This window comes from Olea europaea, chromosome 5 (assembly GCF_002742605.1).
Source record: "Olea europaea var. sylvestris chromosome 5, O_europaea_v1, whole genome shotgun sequence".
NCBI classification, from domain to species: domain Eukaryota; kingdom Viridiplantae; phylum Streptophyta; class Magnoliopsida; order Lamiales; family Oleaceae; genus Olea; species Olea europaea.
The window spans coordinates 16125754-16141891 of record NC_036241.1 but is presented as its reverse complement, the minus strand read 5'-3'; the positions used below and the strand labels follow the sequence as shown (position 1 = coordinate 16141891).

The 16138-nt window shown below is 36.2% G+C and overlaps 1 protein-coding gene across 2 annotated transcripts; it reads right to left on the bottom strand.

Annotated features, from left to right (window-relative positions):
• Window positions 1-310: 310 nt before the first annotated feature.
• Window positions 311-10441, bottom strand: LOC111394834 (11-oxo-beta-amyrin 30-oxidase-like). Of its 2 annotated transcripts, XM_023020851.1 has the most exons (7): window positions 10053-10441; window positions 9075-9274; window positions 7026-7568; window positions 6179-6329; window positions 2403-2550; window positions 1085-1241; window positions 311-691 (listed from the first exon to the last, which is right to left on the bottom strand). In XM_023020851.1, the coding sequence occupies exons 1-7, from the start codon at window positions 10237-10239 to the stop codon at window positions 584-586; spliced, it is 1494 nt and encodes a 497-aa protein (XP_022876619.1). In that variant the 5' UTR covers window positions 10240-10441; the 3' UTR covers window positions 311-583. The 2 variants fall into 2 exon arrangements, with proteins under 2 accessions (XP_022876619.1, XP_022876618.1); XM_023020850.1 differs by lacking the exon at window positions 311-691 and having other exon boundaries at window positions 1145-1242; window positions 2376-2550.
• Between the last annotated feature and the right edge of the window lie 5697 nt (window positions 10442-16138).

Sequence of the window (16138 nt, the reverse complement as noted above, 5' to 3'; positions counted from 1 at the left end):
TTATTTTATTTTTTTTAAGTTGACGTTATAGGGTAATATTTTTTTCTAACTTCACAAATTTTAAAGCATCCATGCATAATTTTTCAGTTTCTGCTTTTTATTTTTCTATGAGAAAATTTTAAGTGAGAATAATAAAAATGGTATGTAAAGTGTTAAGTAACATAACATAGAATATGATTTGTTATCTTCAAATTATGGGTATTTGACCTATTTAGTTATTTATGATGCAAATTTTTATATATTGCCATTTTTCTAGCAAAAAAAATGTCATTTGTTATGAATAACTAAAATAAAGTGTGCAAACTATAAATATAAATAAAAAATGTATTTTTTATACATACACAGAAATGCTTACATTGCCAATTATTTCCACATCATGTTTAAAAAAAAAAGGGGGAAGCAAATGGAATAAGGTACAACTTACAGCAGGCCATCTCAAAGACTGAGGAAAAACTATGAACATAGAAATATTATACTCACATAACATCCTTCTGCTTTGAGTGCGAAATGAGCCCCAAAAACTGCATCCCACGTAGTTCAGAAGGAAAAAGGATTGACACATACCAAAATTTGCTCCATTTATTTACTTCTGCCTTTTCAAAAAAATTATCTTGGGATTTGGAAGAAGCCGAGGAACACAATTGTTCCCCATAGAATTTGGATTGCTTTCAGATCCCGTCTGAAGCCTTACCTGCAGAAGAGTGCGGATTAAAATGAAGGTGCTGAGTAAAATTATCACTTTTTTGCATTACAATGCCAAGTGGCAGAAGTCAACTAAATATTTCGAGAAGACGACTCAACAAGGTGATCGATGATCAGAAGGCAGAATGCAACAAAATTTAAATTTTACTGGAACAAACAGAAAGTATGCCATTCATTGAGTGAACAGATATACATGTGGTTTTCGATGGTGCTCAAACATGAGACCAAGTGAAATGATTTTCAGCCATGTCATTCGAAACTCCAACAAGTTTATGCAGAATGGGTTACATGATACATAAGCAAGATCTGTCTTGGCATCTGTTTATTGCACAATTTAACAAATGCGAACATTCAATAGGAAAGGTGGTGAATCGGAGCAAACCTCGTAGTGTTCAAGAAGAGATGCAATTAGTGTTGAAATTTCAAGGATTGCTATTTTTTCTCCAAGGCAGGCACGGACACCAGATCCGAATGGGAGAAAAGCTTCATTTTCACTTGGGTCTTTCACAATATAGGAGCTATCCCCTTCATCAACAAGATCTAGTTTGCACAATGAGAAGAAACCTTACAAACTCGTCGGACTCATATGACCCAACAGAAAACAAGACACAAATACGTGAAAAACACATTGACAAATCACAAAGGAGAAAACACAAATTTACAGCCCAAGCAAACACCCAATATAAGTTACCAGGAAGAGTCTTCACCATTTTATACCCTAAAGTGGGAAGAAGGAAAAAAATTTGTTGCTAGTGCACGGTGAGATACAGACACAGTTGACATGAAGAAGAGTACTCAAAATATGTAAATTGGAGTTACATTAAGATATTGACCTAAGATCCTGCCGAAGAAGCATGAAATATGTCAAATAAATGTAGCATCGTTTAATTGGTAATAATATCACATAGAGAGAAAACAATATATATGATTGGTGCCAACTAAATTTTCATTAGTTTGACTTAAGTTGCAGAAATTATAATATGATAGAAATGAGTGATGAATTTGTGGGTCCTACGAAATATGTTGTTAAAATTAATGTGTGATGTTAACCATTAAATTATAAGGAAATCATAATGCGTCCCAGTCATACACTAAGCCCATGTTTGGTGGCCTTTAATTTAATTTATTTCTCATACTCATTTTCAACCATACATTCACACAATAAAATATTCTACACGTGAACTCAAAAAACTTTTCCCCAATTTTTAACTACACATTCTCCAAAAAATACTATACAAAACATAGGATTTTTCAAATTAAAAGCCACCAAGAGGGGTTAAATACGACTCATTCATCTAAAGTGCCTCAAACACACACATGCACATAAAGGGACAATATATATTTGAAACTTAATGTCCCAATTAGGAACTTAAAACATGAGGTTGACACAGCTGTGATAAGCATCATAACATAGAGTAACAGAATAACTTTGAACTCCAATTCATTCCATAGTTCCCACTTTACTTTATTTGCATTAAACCTGTCCTAAAATCAAGTACTTACTTTCACTTCTTTAATTTATTTTTGTTGTTTCCAGTGGAAATTAGCAACTGAATGACCATGATATAAAGGGCCAAGGTCATGATAATATAACTTATTTCACATACATGAGATGCAATGTTCCAAATATAACAAATTTCACAGAAAACAACAATGGTATGCAGTAACCTAACCTGCCAATGACTTTTTCTGATCTGCATCACGTCTCTTCAATCCTGGAAAGAAATCGATATGGATTGAACTTGCTTGCATCATTCCCCCAACTGGATACATCCATTTGAACCAACTGAATTGGCACAACAAGAACTGCCCCAGCTGGTATTATAATACCATTATTGAGACTCATGTCTTCATTGAATAGCACCAGCCAAAAATTTAAGAGGAAAAAAGAGGAGAAAAACAAATTAGTCACATACGTGGAGTTGCAGGAGAGAAGACTACATTTAACTGCTTCATACTTGAGTAAACGACGACATATGCAATGAAAAATCTAGAAGCGGTTATGTCCAGGAAGAATCTTAAAATTTCAATAATGACCCAATATATTGTCATAAAAGCTACTCCGGTACCAGAAATTTGGATGACATCATTAATAAGCAGTGTACGGCAATTTGACCTCAGGAGGACCCTAACTTCTGCTAGTTCACGATCTCATCCAGGATCCAAAAATTTCAAAAGCTGAATGGTGTCGTGAAGCACAAATATGCTGGGGATTGTGATAGGCTCCATTAATGATATCCGGTGCATCATGGCAAAACCAATAAGAGCAGCAAAGGAAATTGACAAGTGAAATAATCAACCAACACATGGGGATAACAGAAATGGTTGAAAAGGGTGGTTACACAACCCAGTATATAAACAGGAAGCAGGGGAGAATAGAGGCATACTGAAATATGGAAAAGTCTAGTGGAGAGATTGGCCTCTCGAATGCCAAATACCCTGTTATTTCTTTTCATTGTTACTAGAATATAGAGATACACTTTTACAGATTACTGCTGTTTTTTTCCTGCTATCATAATTCTACCAATTACAGTGGTTCTATATTATAGATATCATATTACAAGTTCCAATAGCCTTCATTTGCTTCTGCCTTTGTCTTCATTTCTGTATTTGATTCTATGATTGAACAGCAACTTCAACAGGATCCTATCAGATTGCTCATCTGGTAAAACATCTCAAATTATCATCTCCTATAAGCAGTCAGCTAATGGCACTCAATTGTTGCATATTCACTTCTACACTGATAATGTCAGAATTCAGAGCATTTCAAAAGAAAGCTATGAAAGTTTTGGTAATCACAGCCTCGTTGAAGGTCATATGATACGACCAGACTAGCCAAACTAATTTTTCATTCCTAGTCTCTAGTTTCCCTATTAGGCATCAAAATCACAGGGTTCAAATATCTTGATAGTACATTTTCTTGGGTAACTCAGCGACAATCTCCATGAATCTCAACAAAATATTGATTATAACTTCTCCAATGATCCCAAGTTTGACACAGTGTCTGGATTTTTAAGAAAATAAAGTGCTTATCTGAAAGAAGCTTATGAGCAATCATTTTGCTTCTGCCCAAAACCAGTAACTTGTTTAACAGGTAACATTAACAAAATCTATTAATCTTTTTAACCTGATAATATACTGCTATGATACTTTCAGCATTTAACATGTAACATTAAGTCGTATCAGCAAACATTGTCGTCTATGTAACTATGGACTCAACAGAATTAGAGGAAGAAAGGCTAATGACACTGCGAAAAAATACTGATTAAAACTTTATTTATTTTCATTTATATCATGGTAGGGGAATCCGAACCCCATCCATCCTGTCTCAATGGAGCCTAAAAACCACACTGGAACTGTGATGGTGCTTTATTAAAAAAAGGGAAAATTGCATCTGAGGTACCAAACTTTTCGTTTATTAGTAGACTTTGCCCAAACCTTTAGTTTGTGCCACCGGAGGTACCAAACCTTCAAAAAATGCGCACCCGGAGTCCAAATTGACAGAAACCGTTAGTTTGACCATCAAAACCGTTAGTTGACCCCAAAATTGACATTGACCAAAATTTTGACTGATTTTTTAAGGTTAAAATTGTAACTTTACATTTTTTTAACAAAAAAGACAATTATAATATTTATTAATAATTAAATTTAAAAAAACAAAAATCAAAATATAAAACCACCCACCACCCTTCCCTTCTTCCCCAATCCCAGAGCCCCAAAAACCACCACCGTCACCATCCACCGCCACAACCAGCACCACCGTCTCAACCTCCAGTCATTACAAGAATTTGCGCCACACTTCCCTTCTTCTCCAATCCTAGAGCCAAATCCAATTTTAAGAATTTGGAATTTTCGTTTTTATGAATTTTAGATATGATTTTTTCCCTTTATTTTTGGCTGAAATTTGTATTTCAGATGATTGAAGATACAATTGTGACGTCGAAGAGAAAACTGGATTTAGTTAGTATGCAGTTACAATCATTGAGGAGAAGCAAAAAAATCTCCCATCGAATTTGTTTCGAGACTCTTGACCAAAAATTTCATTAAAAATGAGCTCCCAAAGATCTTCAAAACCCTCAAATCCTTCCAACCAATCAGGCCCTCCGAGATCGTCTTCTGCTTCATCTTCATCTTCTTTATCATCCCATTTGGCAATGAGGCTGAAGGATTCAGATTCCCAGGTTAGGGAGGCATATTGCGATATAGTTGGCTCGCTGTCTGCACTGTACTTGAAGGGTGGAGGAGGGAGTGATGGGGTGGCATCGCTGTTTGTCAAGCCGTTGTTTGAGGTGATAGGCGAAAATAACAAGGCTGCGTAAGGCGGAGCAGCAATGTGTATGGCGTTGGGCGGTCGACTTTTTATTTGGAGAATTTGAAGGCAGTGAAGGGATAGCGTTGGGCGGTTGACTGGCGTTGAAGGGGTAGCATTGGCCGGTCGGCTGGCAGGTAGGGAAGTGAGTGGTTCCTGATTTTTGGTTTTGGGGTGGTTGTGTTTGTAGGGTGAAGTGAGTGGTTCCTTGTTTTTGGTTTTGGGGTAGATGTTTGTAGGGTGAAGTGGAGAAGATGAAGTATATTTCTTTTATTTTAAATTTTTATATGAAAAATATAAAGTTACATATTTGACCCTTTAAAAATCAGTCAAAATTTTGGTCAATGTCAATTTTGGGGTCAACTAACGATTTTGATGGTCAAACTAACGGTTTCTGTCAATTTGGACTCTGGGTGCGCATTTTTTGAAGGTTTGGTACCTCCGGTGGCACAAACTAAAGGTTTGGGCAAAGTCTGCTAATAAACGAAAGGTTTGGTACCTCAGCTGCAATTTTCCCTAAAAAAAATGAACCTATTTGATAACAATTTTTTAGTATAAAATTATATGTTGTGCAAAGAAGTCTGTCACATAGAAATAGAACTGCAAAAAAATTCATCAATCAGACAATTATATTCTATGGATGTTGCATTGTTTAGGAGCTTCGACAATAGATATTCTAAATCCAAGTATAGCAGATATATAGCATATTTATCAGTCTATCACGATAACCCTGATTAGCTACCCAACGCAAGTGATGATAAGAAATAAAAAAGAGGCCGAAGAAAAAAGTAGTAATAAATGTTAATTGCATTTCAGAAAGATGAATAAGAAAACAGAGAAAGCATACTATGAGAAAAGATAGCACATATAAATTACCGTCTTTATGCAGACGATCATTTACAATTGTCTCCAAACGTATTGGGTTAAGGCATCTCCGTGGAAGAGTTCACACACGAAAAATACATTTGGGCAAAATAAAACCTAATATGTTGAGAGAATTTGACTTTATCTAACTCATAACAGTTTGATATAAGTATGTCGACGCAGATCCAAAAATACCCCAGGTAAAAATGCATAGGCAAGGAAGAGTATTAAGGTAACAAAGCAGGCAGCCACAGATAATGTTATATAGGGAAAATCCAATATGGCAGAAAAAAATTCTTCTACCATGTTTCAAAGAACATCGTTGCAGGAAAAGACCAGCAGGAAGAAGACGAGCAGATTCATATAAAGTTGCCAATAGAAAGGGAAGCCCACCAACACCCTGCTGATCATGTCTTTGTGATATTTTCCGCACCATAATAATCTCTGATTGAATCTATACAAATCCATGACATGTAAATCAGAAACTAGAGATTTATCAATAAATAGCCCTAACAAATATGTCATGAAAGATAGCAATTAATATCCCACAAAAGATATAAAACATAGTCGAAGTTTGATGAACTATGTCCTTTATAATTTGGCTGTGTTTTCTGTTAGATCAACTTCTCAAAATTTGGATCCCCAGGTCTTCATTCAGACTTGTTGGATTTTGTGTGACCGTTGATCTTAATTCTGAAAATACAAGGAGCTCGAGGAATAAAATTCTGAAGCAATACAAAAAATTTCTATAGTAATCTGAGCATCTATGAGACAAACGGGAATCTCAAGAGTGTACTTCTGTTGGTACTTGATGAAAATTATGAATAAGCAACAACAACAAAAAAAAATGACTCACGGGAAAAAATAAGCAACAACATAAAATCTGCAAAATCTATCAGAAAACAAACCATAAACACAAAAAATTCAGCAAATATAATCTGGGTAGCCTTTACAATAAACACAATGGGTTGAGAACTCAAGCTTTTATTTACTACACAACTGGCCCTCGAGTAACAAAGTAATTTAGAATCTCCATGGTGAGGCTATCGTTCATTGTTATTAAATTTAACTAAACAAGCCTTTACAAGAAGCGTCGTGCTGAAGAAGTATACATTGAAATATCTCAAAACGAACATGTTAAGAGAGTCACCTTATGCTGTATTTCTGGATGTGTAACAAGCCTTGTCAAGATGTTACCAATAAGTGTGGACATAGTTAAAGACCCATGAAACATCATACTTATCATCTCTGCACATGGTTCATGTCTCATGTGATATCTATCAAAATCTCGTTCAAGAGAGTCTGATTCATATTTCTGTCTGCATTGTCTGATAAGTTCTTGGGTTAACCCCTTCAACTCGGAACATAATTGCTGGTAGGTCCAAAATTCCTGCTTCCAATAACGGGTAACACCATATGATGACCAAAAGCAAGCATGCTTGGCAATCTTCATGAGTAGCTCTATGTATACACTTGCCTTAGACCAAGTCAAAAATACATCCCCAAACAATGTAGCTCCCATGAGAGTAAAAGACAGATGTTGGGAAATAGTTTCACAGTGTAGACCTCCGTCGACCACGAGAGTCTGAACCCTTTCCAGGACGCTCTTCACAACTTTAGCAGGAACTGAACTCCCTCTTTCAAGCAATGACGCATTTAGTTCCACTTCCAAGGACTTCCTTTGATCTTCCACCTGTAGAAAATAATGAATAGACATATATCAAAAAATAACAATGATACAAGTGCAGATACCTATAATCATTTTTAATTAGCCATGACAAGAAAGATAAACGATACACGATTAGTTTGACATAAAAATCCAGATAATGCTATACGTTACAAAATTCGCATATAAGCAACATAAGTGCAGCAATTAACATAATAAGTAGACCCAAGCAAGCATTCTAAAGTGTACTTCAAATGTCTTTTACTACTTTCATTATCATGTGGCAATAATATAAACAATATTAACTTGTAGATGGAAATACATCATGAGGTTGAATTATGCTTAAAGGGCTGCCTTCATATTAGAGGCCAAAACCAATCAATTATCACCACAGGCACTAGGCCTTTTCCCAATTAAATTTAGGCCAGGCGTAATAAAAAATATACCAAGACACTTTACAACTCACATCAATAGCTGCTGTAGCTTGATTGAAAAGGAAGCCCTTAGCCCCTCCCCTCCTCCCCCAGCCACCTCTTATTCATGTCCATAGCTCGATCAGAGGTTAAGAGGTCTGGTGCAAAAATCTTGTATACATGATTTCTCATCATTGTACCTATCACCTACCTTCATGGTTGAAATGGCCTACTATGCAAATCATACATTTTGTGGTAGGTTGAGTAATTGAGCTAGACTAGACAGAAAAAAGCATTTGAATGCGATCTAACTGAAGTATTTAAAGGTAATTTACAAATGGTAAAAAAGCCATAAACTTGACGTACCACAGCTGCACTAATCGTATTGATCATCTTTTATTCATTTAAAGTAAATTAGGAAAAAATATGGCATTCAGATTAGTTTGGGCTTTAAGCGTTCAAGAAAGCTTTCAGTAAAATGAAGTGAATGTTAGTTCACCCTTTATAAATTGGAAATACCAGGGTCGAAATCGAATTATTAATCCAAACGAAAACATTATAAACGAACAGATACAACATCACCAACTGTAGGGGGAAATGATAGGGCCCACTAACATGGAGAATTATGGTTACCAAACTGAACATTAGCATGATTAAGCAAACTAGAAAACTAATTAGCAAAAGGGAAGGAGAAATTCGAAAAATCATCGCCTTATGCATGAACTTAATTAGTTACTTGTCAAAATTTCATTTATTCAATGACCAAATGCGCTCCATATACATTATTCAGCAGCAAGCAACGCAAATGTGAAGAGAAACCCTGATAGAGCAAAATGTAAGTGAATTGGTCATTTCAGATTTGAATTAAATTTCCATTGTAATACTTTGTCAAATTTTTTCACTCCTGTTACATAAAGCTCTTACTAGCGATTCAATGAAACTTATTTATAACTTATTTGCAATTCAATGAAACTTATTTGTAACTGTATGGTCATCAAGCAATACAGCATCAATACTAATATATGCAATGCCAGAGAAAATTTGATTACTGATTCACATAAAGTACTTGAAAGATGAAAAAAATGCCAAAATGATAATTAGAAGGCCAGTCATAGCACACCTTGTCAAAAGAAGAGATAAAAAGGCTAGATCTTCCAAAACCCAGGTAGCTTGCCCTTCCGGTCAGAGGCAGCTTATCCTCAGCATTTAAAAGTACCTCTTTGATCAGTTCCTTATCTTTTATTGACACCAAAAGTTGAGTAGGCCTTAACCATAGCTTCACCACCGGTCCATATTTTTTGTGTGACTCCGACAGAAGGTCTGGAAAATTAAAACCAAAGTGTATGGCATCATTTATGTTCTTTTGGTATCTCTACGAATATAAAATTTATATTAATGCAGTTCAAGGAAAACAAAATGTCTAGAAATTTGTCAACAACTGCATTTCAAGACTCATTTTTCACTCCAGCAGGCCAGAACTTACAACTACCGTTAGCATAAAGTACAACACTTCAAATGGTGTTATAGGTACACGTACAATTAATTTTTCCTTTTTCCATATATTTTTAAAAAATTTCTTCCCACATTCTACGGAAGATCAACTAACATTAAGATTACATGATCAGTTAATTTCTCCCTTTCGTTTTACTTTTCTTGCCACCTTCAATGGAAGATCAACTGTGATGGTCATTACATGTTCAATTAATCTCTCTCTCTATCTCTCTCCCCACCCCCAGCCAACTAGGCTCGAAGCACAAGGTACAATACGGCACTAGAGATGATCCATCTTCATCTTTAGGTTTTAATTCCATTTATGGTAAAAGCATCGACTTCTTCTGCTAGTTTACGCACGTTCTAACCTCTTACTCAAGGTACACCTATCCCGGCACAAGGTACAACAAAAGAGAGGATATTCTAGTTTTCATTACAGACAAAATCTCCAAAATTTAAATTCAATATTATTCTCACTCGCTCATTTCCCCATTAGTCTTCAACTAGAACTTTCAGCACCAATTTTTGTACACGTACATAATGCAAATTTAGTTTCTTAAACACAAGAATGCGTATATTAAGAAGAAAACAGAAATTACAAACTAACCAGTGAAATTGGATTCAGAAATCAGGCGGCAGTGTCCGTAGAAGGAAGTGCAAGGAGGGCCTGGTATGTGCCGAGCTTTGATCCATAACTTGAACACCTTAGCAAGTTCTCTGAGCAAAAAAGTAGTCACGGAAATCAATGATAACCACAAAAAGGCATTGATATGCCGTTCAAAAGAATAGCCCATTTTTCTCTGTTCATCGAAATTCGAGAGAGAGGGAGAGATATTAGAGCGACGAGTGTTTTAACTTTTTGTGTGATTAAGATTTTTCGAAGCGGCGGTGATGCTTATCGGCGTATGAATTGATAGTTGTCTTTTCATGACTTATATCAAGTCGTAGGCAAGTATCTCACTTGTCATTTTCCGGACCAGAGTAGACCAAATCGAACCGGCCGACCTCATATCTCATTTTTTCTGAAAATGAAGGCCCTGTCCTCCTCGTGTCTCACACAATTGCTACCTTTTGCAATTGTTCACTATCACAATCGTCTTACGTGACATACTTGTGACGATTGAGCGACAACAAATAATATTATTCTTCATTATTATACATATGAAAGATAGGTTTGAATTGGAATTGGTCAATTCTAATTATAATTAAATCATTTTGGAGCTGAACTAGTTAACTCAAAGTAAAATTTTCGTATTTTATCTTGTAATTAACCTAAGGGTCCGTTTAATTGCAAAAGTGGAATTTGGGTGGAAAGAAAATGAATTTCAGGGAATTGAATTGATCGGAAATTGTTTTCTTGAGAATCGTAAATTATTGTGTTTGATTGGTATAATTTTTCACGTGGAAAATGTTTAAATTAAAGTGTTTTTTTATCTCCGTTTGACTTTATTTTACATGAAAATTATCAATTAAAGGAATATAATTTACTGATATTGGGGATGAAATTTGTTTCCATTGCCAAAAAAAAAACAAAAATTTCAAGAAAATCATCTATCTTTTTATGTTCGTTTGACTTTGTTTTACATGAAATTTGTCAATTAAAGGAAAATATTTTTTACAATAACCCTTAGAATTTGTCTTCATTGCAAAATAAAAAAAAATCGAAAAAAATTTAAAAAACGCTGCAATAACCTAGAATTGCAATTCTCACCATATTGGTGAGAATTGCAATTCTTTCATTTGATGGATTTGGGCTGATGTGACACAAAACATGGAAATGCAATTCTAGGTCATTAAAATGCTATCAAACACCATTAAATTGGAAGGTGGAATTCCAATTCTATTTTTCATGAAATTTCACCTCCAATCAAACACTACCTAATTTCTGAACTAACTTTGGATTTTCTTTTTCAATTGAACCGATTCATTTGAGATGTAGTGATCAACTCTAAGTAAACTTCCATTTCTCAGCTTGTAAGTGAACTAAAATTTAAACAAGTTGTGATGTTTTAGATCGAATTTGATATTGTTGATTCTTATTAGACTACTTGTTCTTCTTTCTTTTTTATATTTTAGGCTCTGTTTGGAAAGAATTTATAAATGGTCTTCTTTATGTAAATAAATAAAATTGAGGATGGATAAATGGATAACATTTGTAGATTTATCAGAATATAATTAAAAATGAGGTTTGCCATTTACGAGAAATTCATAAATTAGCCAAATAGATATCAATTTTCTTTTAGATGGTCGTTAGGTAAGAAATGGGAAGGACTAGTGAGAGGATAAAGAATCTAATTTTAAGATTGGATTTTAATTTTGAGCTTATCAAAAAATAAATAAATAATCTACTTTTATCCAATGGATGAGTATTAAATACTTTCATAAATCAGGCTTTAAGTATGCATAGTTCAAAATTCAAGTTACAAGTTTCATTAATGCGAAAATCAGGTTTTAACTAATTAATTAAAAATATTTATTAAATAATGATGATAAAATCACAGTTATACGATTAATATTTACATATTCACAATTATAAGTCACATTTATTTACTGATTACATATCATCAAATTAATTGGTTACAGATTTGTGACATTGTTCGATGTCACAAATCAAAATTTTGTCACAAATTCAAAAAATTATAGATCACAGGTCACATATTTTCAAATTTGATAGTTACATATTACTTTTTAGTCACAAATCCTTGAATTTTAAGGTGACATAGGGGACAAAAAGTTGGTCACAGACATCCCAACACCCAATCCCGATCTATCGGTTGGTCACAAACACCACCCCACCACACCACACCACACCACCATCACCACCACCACCACTCCAAAAACCGACAAACTTAACTAAAATACCTCAACAACAACAATCGAACTATGCCTAGCAGGCCACTCAACTGCCACGACTACCACCTGTCACCACAACCGCATCCACCGCCACTCCAAAAACCAACAAACACCGCACCAATATACTTTCACACAAAAACATGTGGCGATCACACCACCAACACCTACACCTGCAACCACCACCACAACTTCCACAACCACGACCACCTCGCCACCGCAACCATCACAACCGCCGCCACCACTTACACTCGATTGCAATAGAAAGAATGAGAAAAGGTAGGATGCACGGCTTCATCATTTCCTCCCAAATCAACCTAATCAAAAATAAAAAATAAAAAAATACCACCAAATCAACATCACTGTCCCCTGACACAACACCACCATAAACACCGCCAACAAGAAGAAGATGATGTGGTGTCTCAAGCCATGTTCACAGACCTCTTCAATCGACGTTGCACCGTCGAGTGATGTAGAAGGCGTAGGAACCAAGCTTATATGGAAAAGGATAAGGGAGTGTCGGTGATGATAGCTTCTCTCAAGAAACTTCGCATCAACCGCACCGTCGATCCGATAGCAGAGAAAAGATAGACGACTGCACCGTTGAGTGATGTGGCAAGGCATAGGAAAGAAGCTTCCTGTAAATATGAAAGGGGATAAGGAAACGCCAGTAGCGGTGACTTCTCTCAGAAACTTCGCATCGCCGCCAGTCAGATGATAGATAATGGAGACGGCGACTGGAGAGGAAAGTGAAGAGAGAGATATTAGGTTTTCAAAAATGGAATTGGAGATGAATCGGGTGTTGATTAATATTAAATTATTATATTGATACCTGATTTTTGCACAATGAAATTTCAATCCTGATTTTTGAATTGTGATGTTAAAATCCTTGAATTTGTATAATTTCCACACACTTAAATACTAGTGTCAGAAGATATAGGCCGAATTACAGATGCCCAACAAGTGGGCTAGCCTGCCTCTGGAGACCAGCCGTGTTGGGCTTGTGATTTGAGCCCATAGATCTGTGTGGTAGGAAGGCGTGGAGGGGAAGGAAGTAAAATCAAATAATAAACCCTTCACCGAAAAACAAATAATAATAATAATAATAATAATAAAAATAATAAACAACCTAGATGTTAATCCAAATGAAGAAGCGGTTTATTAGGTTGTTGATTCAACTTCGAAGGCTGAACCAGCGAGTTAATTCTATTTTTATATTTTTTAATTATTTTATAACATAAAATGAAAAATATGTTCAATAACATTTAATATTGTTAGAAGTGTGACTCAAATAGGAGTCTAAATTGCATTAGATTTCTTATCTTTTTCGGGACTCTTTTAAGGCTAGATTTTATACTATAAATACAGGGCTCCTCTTTCAGTATTGTTGAAGCCATTATTGTTGTAATTCTCTCCTTTCATTGATTGAATAAAATAACATCGTTCCTCTGCCAGTTCTTTTATTTCTTTACTTTGATCTTGTTCTTGGGTTATTTGTGATCTTGTTAATTACTTTAATTACAATAAGTTGTATTCATTAAATCTTAATTCCTGCATTATTGGTCAATTGGTCTTAACAAGTGGTATCAGAGCGGGGTTGTTGGTGGATTTTTGGCCTGAAACTGATCGGAAAAAGGTCTAAAAATTACCAGAAAATCAGAAAACAAATCTGTCCAATTTTTCGATCTTCTGCTAGATTTGTTTTTGCGTTTTCTGGTCAAACCAAAAAGAGTTTGGAGAAATGAACACCACCAGTGGACTCAGCAGGCAGAGACGGTCCAGAAATGGTCACAGGTCGTCGGCGCGTTTCCGGTCGGTCGCCGGCGGTTGAACTCCAGTGAGGAGAGTGTCGGCTCATGCGGCGGTTTCCCGCGATGGTGTCTTCAGGCAGTTTTCTTCGGACGACGAGACGGACCTTGTGGTGGTGTCCAATTTTAGTTTTGGAAAAAATTGTGGTTCTGGACTATTTTGCCCCTTGCACGTTCGGTAGTTTTAAGTTTTGGGTGTTGTAGGTTGCAAGTTCTTCGTGATTTGATTGAGATTTTTCAGAGATGAATTCGTTGAAGTATGAAATTCCGCTATTTGATCGCAATACAAGATTTTTGCTGTGGCAAGTAAAGATGAAAGCTGTGTTGACGCAGATGGATCTTGATGATGTTTTGCTAGGTTTTGATAGGATGCCAGCAAACTTGTCTATGGAGAAGAAACAACGGAAGGATCGGAAGGTTTTAGCACAAATCCAACTTCATTTATCCAACAATTTGCTGCAAGATGTTTTAGAGGAGAAGACAGCAGCTGCTTTGTGGCTCAAGCTGGAGCAATTATGCATGACAAAAAGTTTGACGAGCAAACTGACTCTAAAGCAGAGGTTATATTCTCATAGCATGGCGGAAGGAGGGTCACTGCAGGACCACCTTGCTGTGTTTAAGGAGATTGTTGCAGATTTGGAAACGTTGGAGATAAAATATGATGAAGAGAATCTAGCCTTGGTCCTGTTGTGTTCGCTACCCAATTCTTTTTCGTCATTTCGTGATATTATTCTGTATAGTCTTGACACGTTATCCATTGAGGAGGTATACGACGCCTTGTTCTCAAAAGAGAAGATGGAATTATTGGTTGGAGATCCTGCATCTAGGAGTGGGGATGCTCTTGTTACTCATGGTGATTGACGGAGGGGTAGATCGAAGGTGAATTAGAGCAATGTGTATTGTTATTACTGCAAGAGGAAAGGACACATCAAGAAAGATTGCGACAAGTTGCAAGGTAAAGGTGATTTACATGCGAATCATGCAGGGCAATAAGGTAATTCGAACGAGACTAATATTGCTGAAAATTTTTGTGATGATGGAGATGTGATGTTGGCTGTATCTGACAGGGAATCTAAACCTAAGGAGTGGATTCTGGATTCTGCTTGTTCGTATCATATGTGTCCCAATAAGGCTTTGCTTCAAACATATGAGACAGTGAACCAATGTGGAGTTATCATGGAAAACAACCAATCTTGTCGGGTTGCAGGAATCGGTCGAGTCAGATTAAGGCTACAGGATGGAACAGTGAGGACACTTGATCAGGTTCGCCATGTTCCAGACTTGACAAAGAATCTCATATCACTGAGTACCTTGGATGAAAAATGGTACAAATTTTCTGGTGGAGGTGGAGTCTTGAAGGTTCGAAGGGGTGTCTAGGTTGAACTGAAGGGACGGAGGAAATCCCAGTTGTACATCTTGCAGGGGAGCGCAGAACCAATTCAGAAACATTTGGACAAGTTCAGTACCATAGTGGACATTCAATTTGGTACAATACCTCTCGGGTTGGGCTCTGGGTCAGTTAAGAACTTTGTTCAAAGGAGTGTTGGTGATTCCGCTTTACCATCCATTTTAGCGAGTACACTGTGTTCTTTTAATGCCAATGGACTCATGAAGCGTAGGTACAGTTTTGGAGATGTCTGTAATGCTTTAGAAATCATTGAAGGTGACAATATTGGCAAGGGATATTATGATTGTGCATTTGGTGTGGTTTCTGCTACAGGGTGTGCTTCGACCCTGTCCAGTGATTGTTAATTTCAGGAAGAATTTTGGGAACCCGAGTTCGGGTTCGGGTGTCGCTTGTGGATGCCGGGCGAGGGAACGTGTTATCGTGGAGAGTTTGGTTATTGCGTTGAGGAGATTGGTCAGTTCATTCTGATGCAGACGGATTATTTCTCAAGGAGGAGAAATTTTGGAGCTTCGTTTGTTACACCGGAATTTGAGTCAAGGTGAAGATTGTTAGAAGTGTGACTCAAATACGAGTCTAAATTGCATTAGATTTCTTACCTTTTTTGGAATTCTTTTAGGGCTAGATTTT

Excerpts from the sequence above, each read along its gene's own strand:
- LOC111394834 (XM_023020851.1), bottom strand. The coding sequence starts at position 10,239 with ATGGGCTATTCTTTTGAACGGCATATCAATGCCTTTTTGTGGTTATCA. Across the intron at positions 9,275-10,052 it reads TTCTGAATCCAATTTCACTG|ACCTTCTGTCGGAGTCACAC; the intron begins GTTAGTTTGTAA and ends TTAATTTTCCAG. Across the intron at positions 7,569-9,074 it reads TTATCTCTTCTTTTGACAAG|GTGGAAGATCAAAGGAAGTC; the intron begins GTGTGCTATGAC and ends TATTTTCTACAG.